At 49.4% G+C, this 14,245-nt stretch overlaps 1 protein-coding gene across 1 annotated transcript; it reads left to right on the top strand.

Moving 5' to 3' along the window:
- The first annotated feature begins 11,435 nt into the window (after positions 1 to 11,435).
- LOC131483034 (ral guanine nucleotide dissociation stimulator-like) lies at positions 11,436 to 13,402 on the top strand. Its single transcript, XM_058679903.1, has 3 exons — positions 11,436 to 11,578; positions 12,619 to 12,839; positions 13,119 to 13,402. Exons 1-3 carry the CDS (start codon positions 11,436 to 11,438, stop codon positions 13,400 to 13,402), a joined length of 648 nt encoding a protein of 215 aa, XP_058535886.1.
- Positions 13,403 to 14,245: the final 843 nt, after the last annotated feature.

Below are 14,245 nucleotides of genomic sequence, written 5' to 3'. Positions count from 1 at the left end.
GTGTGAAATGGTCCGGGAGAGTGTGTGTGTGTGTGAGAGAGAGAGGGGCAGGGAGTGACATTGCCCTGGTGAGTTTGAGAAACAGATATGATGAGTACATGAGAGAGTCAAGGTGAGTGTCTGACTAGTATGATGGTGAGATTGTCACAGTGGGAAAGTGGCACTGTCATCTGAGACCTGTGAGAGTGGGATGTGTGTCAGCAGACAGGAAAAGTGGGTAAATAATATCGCTGTGCTCATAAACCTTACTGGAACTGCTGTAAAATTGCAGGTGCTTGCCATATAAGGGTCCACACAACAGGTAAAGGCTAGGCCAGGCAGGCCATAACACCACAGGGAAAGTCACAAATGTATGAGCCCCAGCAGATTTCAACAACCAAGCACACATCTCAGTACTGATGGCAATAAGCATACTCAGAGGAAAGACCTGTTGTCAGGACTCCCCGAGCTGGCTATGGCTGTCATGAGGCCTGCTGATGGGTCCCCAGCCCAGCAGCACCTGAGATTAGTATCTTGGTTTATACATGGGAAATTCACAATGAATGACTCTGACATCTTCATGCGAGACCAGCGCCTACAAGGGATTCAGCTCCACAAAGTGGTGGACCAGCCTGCCACCATCCAGGTGACAGACAGAAGCCCATGTCCCCATGGAAGGGCCCAGCCTGCCTGTTGACACATACGACGGTGATGCAGTGGTACATGCCTGTGGGAGGGGGTGTGTTCTTGCTGACCCCTGGGGAGATTTCACCTGGGCCTCCATAGGAGGGAGAGAGAAAAGAGGGAAGGGAAGAAGGGAGTCCCAGGATCCATCCTGCTACCCTGGGATGTGGGGTGGGGATGGCTGAGGTCCCTCCCTCTGCCTGTGCCTCTCTCATGCTGACTTGTCCTCCTTCCTGTGCCAGCACCCAACAGGGCAGTGGACCCAGAAATTCACCCAGGAAAAGGACCAAGAGTGTGCTTGCTGCATGAGCTGGAACTTTGTCAAAACAGGGCCAGTTTGGGAGCAGAAGTTCAAAGCGGATGAAGAGCACACCTGTACTCCTGTGAGTATTGTGGAGCCTCAAGTTCTCCCAGTACAAACCCTCCCTCTGTGAGCACCCCAGCTGGCCAATGATGGGCAGGGACCTAGAACGCAACCATTGATTGGCCTGTGCTGTCTCAGAGACCCCATACATTGCATCTCTCGGAGGTTCTGGACCCACCTGTGGGCAACCAAGAGCCAAAGCCACTGCCATGTTGACCCTTCTCATTGCCTATGGGACAAAACCTAGCAGTTCATGTAGTCAGGCACAGCCATGCTTCTGTAACCTAACAGGTGCATGCACCTGACATTGCGCCTGTTGGTCTTGTTCTTCATTGCCTTGCAATAGGGCCTGTTTGGAGGGAGGTAGTCCTACTGTAAATCCTGTTGTTCTTGGCTGCTGGAGGTCTGTGATCCTTCCCTTTGCCTTGGTTTTTCTTGTGCTGGTTTCCTCTGCTTCCATGCCAACATCTTACAGTGCATTTGCATCCCAACTGTTTGCTGAAGCCCCTGCTGTCCGCCTTCTCATGTGGGAGTGAATGCTGGATCAGGGACATCCCTGCACCAGGGGCAGTCTTCATCTTTATCCCTGGATCAGGCCCTTCCCTGGAGTGGAGGCAGTCTTCACCTCCCTCACTGGAGAAGCTGTATGTCTACTCTTGTTAGCATTTTGGGGTCTTGAATTACCCCAGGACTTTTATCCCATATGTTCATGGTCTTTATGTTCACCACACCTCAATGCCAGCATTCCAAACATTTATCCCTTACTATAAGCGTTACCAAAGGTAGGTATGCTTCCACTGTGACTTGTTCCCATTACTAAGCATGAGAAATTTAAGAATCTTGTCCCTGCCAATAAGGTCACATCTACTCATCAGTAGACTGCCTAATCTACAATCAGGCCTTCATACAACCTGTGCTTAATGAAGCCAGTGCTGAAGGTCAAAACCCCACAGCAGTGTCTGCTGCCTCTGACTGTGAAGTCAAAGGCTGGACCTTGGAACACTTCCCTGACACAGGGTGTGCTCTGTTCTCTGGCATATGCATGGCCTATCAGGGAATCAACACAAACAATGCCTCTCAGCAGGAAACTAGGCCAGCCCACCAGTCCAGGTTCAGGGCTGAGGCCACGAATGTCTGCAGAAAGTGCAAACTGCCTCTGACTTCTTAGCTATGGGGTCAGAGAAGAAAGTTACCCTCCCACAGCTGTGCGCCAGGGCCAGAGACTAACCAGATCCATCCTTGTGAAGACACCAACTCTGACATGACAAGGAGCCCTGAGCCTACTTTTTTCATTCTTGTCCATCACCTATCAGCACCTGTTGTTTTGTGAGCAGCAGTGTGAATGCAGTGGGAGAGAGACAGTGTTCCGCATCCCTGGATCTGTGACACCCGTGAGATGGCACTCATCTCTACACCACACATGGGATAGTCTCATGACTGACCACTTGGGCTGGAGCATCAGTGTGTGGGATTCCCCTGGCACAGGCTTGGCCCAAAATGCTTCTGTCAAGAAGCAGGGCTTGCCCCTGAAGATTGATCTGGGACTTGGGCAGGTAAATACCAGCTTTGTGTGGGGGCACATTGGACCCCCGAGAGGCAGGCCTGGCCTCTGTGCCCGTGCTCTGCCCTGGAGCTGCACCACTTCATCATCCCAGTGCTGCTGTTGGCTTGGACCCCATACCCAGCAGTGTTTAAGAGAACTAGGATTCTTCTCTTTAGAAGATGAACTTTGTCTTTGAGGGGAGGGAAGGGAATGACTTATCTGAGGCTGCAGGACCCTTTCTCAGGTGAGATCCTGACACACAAAAGTGTGTTGTGGAAAATAGTAAAACCATTTTGAAAACTGAAAAAGTTCTATAGTGTAGCAGGGAATCACAGAATACTGTGTACAGTACGGTTGCACATGCTCCGTGCCCATGTCTGAGTCCTAAGAGTGGGAGTTTCCTCTCTGCCAGTCATTGCCTCCCCCACCATGCGACAGCAAACGTGAGTACCAATAGAAATTGTTTGACCTTCTCTCTGAGAGCTGCATGGGAGAGCGTCCAGACAGAGAAGGACCCTCTTCCTGGCCAATCCTGTCAGCTGTGGGGCCTGCCTACTGGCCATGTCCAGGACACCAAGTCGCAAAGCTCTGGTGAACTGCCAGACTCCTGGTGGGCATCAGCCTCATGGGGGTCCCTGGCCCAACAGAAGTGAGGCAGCAGTATGCAGGTGGGTGGGAGACCCTGGCACTTGTGCACAGGGTCCCTTGGGTGGTCATGGCATGGGCCACAGTTGTGGAGCACCCTGGGTAGCAGGTGGGAGCTGGTGAGCGGAGTGCACAGGGCTGACCAGGCAGGAGGGTACAGGGTGGTGTGGTGAGACCCAGCAAAGAGGGGAGCTGAGGGGACAGCATGCCAAGGAACCAGATGCCAGGGTACTTGGCTTCTAGGTTGCCTGAACCCTCTCCAAGCACCAGCAACAGAAACTGCTAGCCACAGTGCTGGTGGGCTGGCTGGGGATGTAGCTGCTGGTAAGGCCTGAGACTGGGGAAGTGTGGGGCCCAGCCCAGGGCAGGGAGCCAGCCTGAGAGTAAGGGCCTTTGGTGAGGTGGAGATGTGGCTATGCGGGTTGCACAGGCTGCCTCCAGCTTCCAGACCCAGTCCACTACTTTGCTGACCTTGACCCCAAGCCTCCATGGTATTTTAACCTCATGGCCCTTGCAAGCTATGAAATCCTGTCCTGTGAGTCAGAAATGCTGCCACTGTGTTGGCCAGTCCACAATGTTTTCAAGTGAATCTGATGTTAGATTCCATGTCCTGTCAAGCAGGCCAGACATTGCCACAGCCTGCCTGCAGGGGCACCAAGGAGTCTCCTCTTGGGGTGAATGTGTCTTAACTCACACCATGGTTGCCAGTTTGTCCTCACCCTAGCAAGTCAGGGCATCACTGAACAGGCTCGGGTATGCACGGGGCTAACGATTTTCACATGGAGCTTGTGGGTCTTCATCCTGCTTGTTGGCTCTTATCTTCACCTGGACTCCCCAGCCCTGGCACTTGCTGCCAGTGTTTGTGGCATGTGCAGCAGTTGCCTTGATGCTCACCCTTCCAGTGGGCATCCCATGCATCTTGTCACAGCGATGACAGGAAGTCTCAAAGCCTCAATGTCCACATGGCACCTGGAAGTCATTGCTACATCCCAGGAAGTCTCAAAGCCTCAATGTCCACAGGTGTGTGTGAAGGTGGGTTTCTGATGGTACACTTGGGGACTGTTGAGAAGTGTTTAATGCTTGTGCATGGGTCTCAGTTTCTTGATCTCTCCAACAGAGATGAGGTGCAGTCTAACAGAAGGTATTTGGGATTTAATCCCAGGGAGCCAGCATCCATGGTCAGGTACTCTATCACTTAACTGTGTTGGCTGGGCTCTTGGCTCCATCTCCTTATCCACTGGGGAAGTGGGAAGGAGATTCCTCCACTCAAATCCCAGCATGGATTCTGAGAACAACCTTGCTTCTGCCTGGGACTTGCCAGTCCTTCTCTGTTCCCCTTGGTTGCTCTGGGCCTGGGATTGCAGGAGGTAGAAATGTAGGGGGTAGGGGCAGAGTAGGTAGTGGTCAACCTCTCCTCCCTCACTGGAGACTGCTGGCATTGGCTCATGGAAATGGGGTATATTTGCACCAGAGCAGGGAATCCAGATTTGCATTTAAATATGGCAAGAGTCCCCAGACTCACACACTGTCAATAGGGTCATTACTGATATTTCCTTGGAAACGCTTGCTGAGTCTGACATGGAGACATGGGCCCCCGGTAGAAGGTGTACAAGTAGAGAATGCTGGGAAGTCTGCACATCCTCCCAGAGCCTCAGGTGTGACGTGGGCCTGCCTGGAAGGGATGCAAAGGGTATATTCCGAAGGAGCCAGACAGGGAGTTCCAGGGTGCACCTGGGACACTTCCACAATCCTCAGACAGGTGAGTCTTGCAGTGCTATGGGGAGTGTGCCATGTGGCTCGGGGCTTTAGCTGTTCCAGAAAATTCCAGTATGGTTGATGCTTCTCAGCTGAGCTCTTGGACATGAATGTGTGTAGGGTGAGTGTGTTTGCATGTGTGTAACTGTGAATATGTTTGTGTGAGTGTGTGTCTATAAGAGTGCATGTCAGTGTGTTTGTGTGTGTATGAGCATGTCTGAACTGTGAAGATGTGTGAATGTATGTGTGTGTATACTGTGTGTGCATGTGTGTATGTACTTGTCTGTGTTAGTGTGAATGTACGCGTATCCGAATGAGCAGTGAGGATGTGTGTGTGAGAAAGAGAAACAGATCTTCCTGTCTCTCTCTCCTCCTCTCTGTTTATCTAACTTTCCAATAATAAGAATTAAATATTTTTAAAATTCATTTATTTTAAAAAGATTTAAGTTTCTTTTATTTAAGAATCTTGTAAATTTATTTTGTATGTTTTTATTTTACTTCTTGTTATTATTATCATTTTATGACACAGTTCCATAGGCCCTGAAATTTCCCTTATCCCCCCAATTCCCTCCTTCCTCACTGAGTTCCCCTAAATCATGACCATACTATAGCTCTTCATATGCAGTCCTATGTCCATCACCACAGGCATGGACAGCGGCAGAGTCCAGCATCTTATTGTGAAGATCTAGTAAGCAGTTTCATTGGGAGTCCATCTTTGTCTGAAAGTAGAGATGCATACTACATTGTATCCTCACATCTGGATATGACGGTCTCCATTACACAGCTACTATACATCCCCTTAAATGAAAAGCCACAATACAAATCAACAACAGGAAGAAAAATAGAAATTTATAATGCCATGAAGTCACATGCTGCTGGATATAATAGTCTCTATCACACAGTTATTTTTTTAAAAAGATTTATTTATTTTATTACAAAGTCAGATATACAGAGAGGAGGAGAGACAAAGAGGAAGATCTTCCTTCCGATGATTCACCCCCCACATGAGCCGCAACGGCCACTGCTGATGCCGATCCGAAGCCGGGAACCAGAAACCTCTTCCGGGTCTCCCACATGGGTGCAGTGTCCCAATGCATTGGGCCGTCCTCAACTGTCTTCCCAGGCCACAAGCAGGGAGCCGGATGGGAAGTGGAGCTGCCGGGATTAGAACCAGCGCCCATATGGGATCCCGGACGTTCAAGGAGAGGACTTTAGGTGCTAGGCCACACCACCGGGCACATCACACAGTTATTATACATCCCCTTAAATGAAAAACCTCACAGGTGGCCTTGCCTGACACTTCTCCCCCCCATGTTCTGGATCCTGTCCAGAAACCACTCAGCACACAACCACTTCTGCTCACACATTGGAAAGAGAAAGCTGAGTGAGGCCCCCTCCTGGGTCTGAGAGAGAGAGACAGAGAGACCGAACCCCAGCCTGGCTGCTCCCTTTGGACCACACCTGCAAATGGGGAGCAGAGAAGACTGAATGATTGTCACACTCTCACTAACTCAATTTCAATCTCTCTCTGCCCTCTCTCTCTTTCCCCCTCTCTTCGTTCACATCTCTAACCTGTTTCCATGCCACATCTTTTCTGTCCCTGAGGAACTTCTTGGGTCTTGCACGATCTTACAAGCAGGACAGACAGACACAAGGGTGCTGCAGAGTAGCTCAACTGGCTAATCCTCCACTTTCAAGTCCTTGCTGCTCCACTTCTGTTCTAGCTCCCTGTTTGTGGCCTGGGAAAAATAGCGGAGGGTGGCCCAAGTGTATGGGACCCTGCACCTGTGTGGGAGGCCTGGGATAAGCTTCCAGCTCTGGGATTTGGGTTGGATCGGGTCTGATTGGATCAGATCAGGTCAGCTCCGGCCGTGGTTGTGGCCATTTGGGCAGTGTACCAATGGATGGAAATTGTTTCCTCTCTGTCTGTCTCTCCTTCTCTCTGTAAATCTGTCTTCCCAATGAAAATAAGTCAACCTCAAGGAAAAAAAAGAAAGTGAAAGTGAAAGCAAGACAGTGGGGGATACTGGCATTGTGGCACCGCACACACGCTAAACAGCCTGTCAGGAGACACAATGGCCTTGCCGTATGGGAACACCGATTTAATCTTTTTTTTTTTTTTAAGATTTATTCATTTTATTACAGCCAGATATACAGAGAGGAGGAGAGACAGAGAGGAAGATCTCCCGTCCTATTGATTCACTCCCCAAGTGACCGCAACGGGCCGATGCGCAGCGATCCAAAGCCAGAACCTGGAACCTCTTCCGGGTCTCCCACACGGGTGCAGTGTCCCAATGCATTGGGCCGTCCTCAACTGCTTTCCCAGGCCACAAGCAGGGAGCCGGATGGGAAGTGAAGCTGCTGGGATTAGAACCGGCGCCCATATGGGATCCCGGGGCTTTCAAGGCGAGGACTTTAGGTGCTAGGCCACGCCGCCGGGCCCATCTTCTCCTTTTTTAAGAATTGTTTTTGTTTGCTTTTTTTGTTTGTTTGTTTGAAAGGCAGATTTATAGAGAACAGAAACAGCAAGAAATATTCCATTCACTGCTTCACTCCAAAAATAGCTGCAACAGCCAGAGCTGAACTGATCTGAAGCCAGGAGTCAGTAACTTGCTCCGGGTCTCCACAGGAGTGCAAGAACCCAAAGACTTAGGGTATCCTCCACTGCTTTCCCATGCCATAGGCAGGGAGCTGTAGAGAAAGTGGAGCAGACAGGCCTTGAACTGGTGCCCTTACGGGATGCCAACACTATGGGTAGAGGTTTAGCCTACTACTCTATGACACTGGCCCTTCTAGCTTCCCTCTAATGTACACTCTGTGTGGTAGCTGATGATGGTTCAAGCACCTGAGCCTCTTTTATCATTGTGGAAACCTGGATTGGTATTTGAACTCCTGCCTCCTGGCTTCAGCCTAGACCCTATATGTTGTGGGCATTTAGGGATTGAGCCAAAGGTTCAAAGAACTCCTCTTCCCTGCCCTGCCCTCCTCCTTCCCTCCCACTCTTCCTGTCAAATAAAATGAATATAGAGCATTAAACATTTTTAAATAAAGAATACAATAACCAAGTAAGGACTCCAAATTTCATTTTGTATTATGACGTAAAAACCTCTTCTAGCTTCAAGCACAAATAAGAAGCAATCATATCTGATGGTAGAAGCTTCCATCATTGCAGACACATCCTCATTTGAACCATTTGGAAAATTAACATGAAGGGCACCTTGGCTTCAAGAATTCTCACACATACGTATACTTTAAAGATAAAAGGAAAGAAAGAAAGTGAGGAAAAGACAGACAAGATGGCAGAGATGCAGAGAGAACCAGTGATTGTTACGCCTTGCCAAACCAGCAATGGAAATAACATATGGATGAAGACTGATGCATTAGCTTCTTTAACAAAGAATATTTAAAAGTGCCCATTTCTTTTAACATTTTATATCCTATCAGGACATAATGAAAGCTTTAGATTCTGAAAGTGGTAAGATAATTTCTTTACTGAATAATAAGAAAACCACTGATTGACAAGGAGATATTAAATTGGATCTTCACTCATGTATTTGTCCCAATCACTTAATATTTGAAGATCTGACCTCACAAGCTCATACAATCAAACTCGATCTCTCTCTCTCCATATATGTGTATGTATGTTATATGTGTGTATGACACCAATGAGATTGTCAAAATTTAGGTAGAATTTAGGACCAAGGCTAGCAATCTCCAGTGTGAGTTATAAATGGCAAACGAAGCTTATTTTATAACCCATCATTTTTGTAATGTGATGTGTCACTTCTAACATCACACCAATTTAACTTACATAGAGGATCATCCTTCACTGTACCTAAACTACAGATACACTCACAGCCTCTAATGTTACAGAATAATGTTTCTAAAGGGCTGTCTATCTTTAGAACTATCAGGTACACACTGCAGACATACCAATAGCATTTTCTGTAATGTCAGTCATCCCATGACAGCAGCACAGCAAACAGGTAAAACAACTCCATTTGAAAGTGGCTTTTAAAAATTCACTTGTAAGATGTCAGTGATAGCTTCTGTAAGACTAAAACTTTTCATTTACTAAACAATTCAGAATAGATAATTGTTTTATCAATTAACCATAGAATATTATTTTTGCTAAGTCATCCTTTTTCACTATTTAACCTGTCTTTCCAAATGATACTGCTGTAATATTTTGCTGAAGAATGCAAAGGACATATCTTCATGCTAGCTAAAGGAAAATATAATAAACAAGGTAAAACCCAATGGAAACTGCATTTAACAGTTTTGAACAATTTTCTTCCTATACTTCCTTTCTATAAATACATATCACTTGAAGTTAACTGGGTATTCTAGCAAACAAAGGCAACAAAATGTAACTATTGCATAGAACACTAACTTGTTGAACGTACGCTATGCATGACAGAACACATCTCCAAAAAAAAAAAAAAACATAGAGTAATTGCTGCGTGCACAGAAACGGGAATGCCCAAATTAGGATATTTTCTAGAACTGCACAACAGAAAAGTTGAATCAGAATTTCTAGATTGTCTATAATGAAACCTGCACAATGTAAATTTTACACTTGTCAGCAAACATACTGTTTTAATATAAGAAACCACTTTATAAAGAAAGACAAAGAGATATTGACAAAAATCACAACAACTGATGTCAGGAATTGCAGCAATATTTGAGCCGCTTTTCCATAGTACAGCTATAAACTTGCCTTTATCACAAATTAACCATACTGAAATATACACCAGGATTTTTTTATATAAACAAGAAATAGGGTTCCACTGCTGCAAAATGAGAGTTCAAAGTAATACACATGGTTAGAGATAATTACTAGAATGTGCTAAAGGTATGTGATCAAACAAGCTAATGGTAACTAGCAGGAGAACAATAGAATTGCAGCAGTATAGAACTGGTCTAAACTGGAGTAGTATAGAACTACTCCACTTGGTTCTAAGAAGAGGATAGACAGAAAGCAGTATCAATGCACATGCATCATTACATAGAATTTCACAGCACAACTTTATCTACAATGCTGGCCCACTTCCCAAATGGATGCAATGGACAGAGCCACGAAGAGTATATCATAATATTGACAACTCGGGACCTATATCAACAGCTAGAAGCACTGCTTGAAACATGCCCGGAACACACTTACAGACAGATTTTATGTTTACAACCCCAAATCACATTCATTTATATGAGCACAAGATGTCATGTACAAATGTATTGTCACCCCATTGTAGGACACAATAATCCTTTCTGGTGCCAGTCCTCTTTGGTGTCATCCCATCTCTGGGTTTGTGCAATGTAAACCCTGAGAGAGTCGTGGGTCACATAGCTGTTTTTGGGTCCAGACACCGGAGGGCATCCTCAAAACAAGAGCTACTATGATGTCCTACAAGAAGAGGAGAGGTGGGAGGCCCTGAGAGGTGCAAGGAGTGGTCCAGGAACAAAGGCCTGGAGGAACGAAGGGCTGGGTCTGACACCAAGACGATCACCTTTCAGTGCAAGACCAGCAGTCCCAGATCCACACAGGGAGCTGGGCTGTGCTGCTGGTGGGACTGTGTGTAGGCAGCTGTGCACAAGGCAACTGTGACAGGAGGCCACAAGGAGCCCACCACCCTCAGGGAAAGGCTGCTTTAAGGAGGGGGCTGAGCCAGGAAGTGACATCACTCCCTGGACAATGATAGAACACAGCCTGGGTAACCCCGGTAACCAGGTGCCCTCACTCTGGCACGAGTGGCCCAGCCGTTCAGTTGCCAGAGCTTGGAGGAGACGATGGATCCCCGTTGTTTCCTGTGTTTGCGAGGCCCAGACCTTGGTCAGCCCCGCACACAGCCCAGATACAGACAGTGGATCAGTCCACGTCAAGACTCATCCACTCAACTCAGTCCGAGGGTCCTAAAGGTAACATCAGATAGCCTACCTGGGCTGGCATCTACTGGAGTACCGCTGGGTGGCCCTGTAACACTCCTGTGTGTGTGTGTGTGTGTGTGTGTGTGTGTGTGTGTTGGTGTTGTAGGTTCTGGGGAAAATTTGGCCTTGGAAGGGACAGGGGGTTGGTAGGTGTGGGGAATGGAGTGGAAGTATGACACCACTGGGAGACCTGGGGCACCAAGTCCGGGACCTGTTTGTACCAACTGCCTTGTCTCACCACAGAGTGACCTGAGGACACCCAACAGGAAGGACTCCAGTGGAGTTCAGACCATCAAGGTAGTCAGGCCTGAGGGGGAGCCCTCAGCCAAAATACAACAGTCAACAGTAGCAGAGCTGGATCCTGCCAATGTGGCCAGATCTGAGGAGCCAGGACCAGTCCTGGGGAGAGAGAAGCCAGCACAAAAGCCACCTGTGCCCTCCTTCTCGGCACCAGGACCAGTCCTGGGATGCCCTGAGCCAGAGGAGCCAGGAGGCACCTCATCCTCTCCCTCTGTGGCTGCTGCTGAGCCTGGGAGAACCATGGATGCAGGCATGGTGAAGAGAATTGTATTCCAGCTGGTGCCTGCACAGCAGAGGGGGGACCCCTTCTTTGTGCCGGCATTCCTCCAGACCTATCACAGATTCGCCACCACCCACCAGGTCCTCGACCTGCTCTTCCAAAGGTGAGGCTTGCACCTGCACGCACAGGGGCCTGCACTCACCACTCATGCTTGGGTCTGGGTGATGCTCTGACTCTGCTTCAGAGTCCCAGGTTGCTCCTGCAGCCTCTTGGTGCTCAGAGGACCAGCCCCGGGCTGAGAGAGGGCTTCCAGGTGCCTGGCCCAAGGAGAGGGCTGCTCAGGGCTTGGGATTCACCTATGGTTTTCTTGCTGCCATGGAAAGGTTCTGTACCTCAGGGTACAAATCTCATAGCCATGGACAAAGCATTTTTCCTATTCAGAGCAAAACATCCACATTCGCCATTAGGCCATGTGTTTGGGAATACAGAGAGTCAAGACCTGGGATTTTCAGAGGTTCCAGGATCATCAAATGACTGGGGAGGAGCTGTCTGAGGTCACACATTTACGCACAAACACAGTTTACTGCTCACTGTGCAAAGACACCTATCCAGGCCACACCGTAATTCTCCAGGCACAGCACAGAACCATGGCCATTCCTCCTCTCACTCGGGGAGATGTCCCACATCTAGAGCTTCTGTTAGGTGGGACAAAGGACAATTGAGGTGACACTTCCTGTCCTCCTCTAGGTACCACAACTTTCAAGAAGGAAGAAAGCAAGATGAAAGCTGCAAGGAGTGAGTGGGCTTGGCACAGGAGGAGGTTCCATGATCCCCAGCTGGGATTTTGGGGGTGTGGATGGACTGGCTGTGTGCCAGACACGCAGGCTTGCTCTGCTTCCTGCCAGAGGTCTGAGACAAACAGTGTTGCCTGCAGGAGGAGGGAGAGTTGGGTGAATCCTGGGATCAGGACATTAGGGAGAGATCACCCAATCACAACCCATCCCAGTGAGACTGCACATTGCAGTCCCATCCCATGGGGTTGATGGTAGGTGGGGAGGAGCCAGCTACAAAAGAGGCCTCTCAGCCCTCCTGCACATGGGGGGACCACCCTATTCCAGGACTCTAAAGTCACAGGCACCTGGCAGAGCTGAGGGACAGCAAAAGCCAGGTGTGTGACTCTGCTGCCCACATGTGTGTCCCCAGGGCCCTCTGCTCGCTCCTGGAAACCTGGCTGCAGCGTTATCCTGGGCATTTCTATGAGGCCAATGACCTGAGCTGCCTGAAAAAACTGGCTAGTTACGCTTGGACCCAGATGCCATATAGTGACCTGGAGTTCCAAACCCTAGAGCTGCTCACGCAGCTCATCAACGAAGAAGAATACAAGGAGCTGGCGGCTGAGCTGGAGTCCAAGGCTGAGCCTGAGGGTGAGGAGTGCTGGGCTGGGTGTATGAGCGTTCAGAAGACTATCGGGGCTGGGCCACACTGGCAGGAGGCTCTGAGACTGGTGTCGATGGGCACCAAAGACCAGGCTCAGAGCCCTAAGGACAGCAGCTCAGTGTGGACAGGGTCCTCCTGTGAGGCAGGGCAAGGACTTCTCTGCAGGAGGGTGGCACCAAGTGGAAAGAGGTGAGGTGTTGATGCTATTTTCCCTTCCTATGCTGACCTGTGCATTTCTCTCTGCTTTCATTTGGTGCCAACCCCAGCAGCTGCTCGTCAGCCAGAGCTGCAGGAACCATCTCTGCCCCAGGCAGTCCATCCTCCTGCCATCGAAGTGCTGCAGCCCCCCAAGGGTCCTACCACAGACCCAGACTGTGAACCCAACAAGGCACAGGAACATCCAGCACACGTCCTTTGTGTACCCAACTGGTCGACGGCCAGCCACCTGGGGATCCTGGAGGCAGGCACGGTGCAGAAGCACATGAACCTCCTGCTACCTGCACAGCAGGCAGGCACACATCACATACTTTGCCTGCTGTTCCCCAGGTGAGCTCCGGCACCTGCACACACGGACATGACGCAGGTTCTCCTAGCTGGGTCTCAGTGATGCCCTGGGCCTTGCAGCTACTCTGATCACTCCCACCAGATCTGGGTGCTCAGAGGGCCAGTCCCTGAGTGATGTCAGAACTACTAGGATTCACCCCAGCAAGGGCTCCAGACGCATGGCCTTGAGGTGGGGACTGGCTAGCGATTTGAGTTAGGATTTTCCTCACCCTGTAAGGCCCCTTGGACTTCAGGCCTCTCTTCCCCTGTCCTCCCACACAATTCCAGGTGGGGAGTCTCTGTCCAGTAGTGGGACACCTTGCAGATATCTACATCGGAGCTGACTAGGTTGCCCCACTCATCCAACCACTTAGGCCAGTGCTCCTTGAGTGCAGATCCCTGTCCAGGACCTCAGCACACCTGAAAGCACAGCACAGCCAAATGTCCCTGTCATCCTAGCCCGGGATTCAGTCAAACCCCAGGACCTCTGGAAAGGTGCAACAAAAGAGAACAATACTTGACACCTCCTGGCCTCCACTGGGTCCCATTCTCAGGGAAAAGCATGAGGAAGAAAATGAACCAAACCAGTGAGAATGCTTTGGGACATAAGGCATGATGCCATCTGCACAGTTGGGACATGAGTGTGGCTGGCGGGGGAATGGCTGTCATCCCAGATTTCACATTTCCTCTCATTCCTGCTTGAGGACTCTTGATGAGGGTACTGTCTTCTGCAGGAGACACAAGTGTCAGAGTTCCCAGCCCAAGAGAGCAGGCAAAATCTTGCTCTACCACAAACCATTGCAGACCCACTGCCCCATGCCTTTCTCTTTTCAAGGCTTCAGTGTGTGGT

The sequence above is a fragment of the Ochotona princeps genome, chromosome 22 (genome assembly GCF_030435755.1).
Source record: "Ochotona princeps isolate mOchPri1 chromosome 22, mOchPri1.hap1, whole genome shotgun sequence".
Taxonomy (NCBI): Eukaryota; Metazoa; Chordata; class Mammalia; order Lagomorpha; family Ochotonidae; genus Ochotona; species Ochotona princeps.
The sequence above is the reverse complement of the archived record's forward strand: the minus strand, read 5'-3'. Positions and strand labels throughout refer to the sequence as shown.

Excerpts from the sequence above, each read along its gene's own strand:
- LOC131483034 (XM_058679903.1), top strand. The coding sequence starts at position 11,436 with ATGGATGCAGGCATGGTGAAGAGAATTGTATTCCAGCTGGTGCCTGCA. Across the intron at positions 11,579-12,618 it reads CTCGACCTGCTCTTCCAAAG|GGCCCTCTGCTCGCTCCTGG; the intron begins GTGAGGCTTGCA and ends GTGTGTCCCCAG. Across the intron at positions 12,840-13,118 it reads GTCCAAGGCTGAGCCTGAGG|CAGCTGCTCGTCAGCCAGAG; the intron begins GTGAGGAGTGCT and ends TGCCAACCCCAG.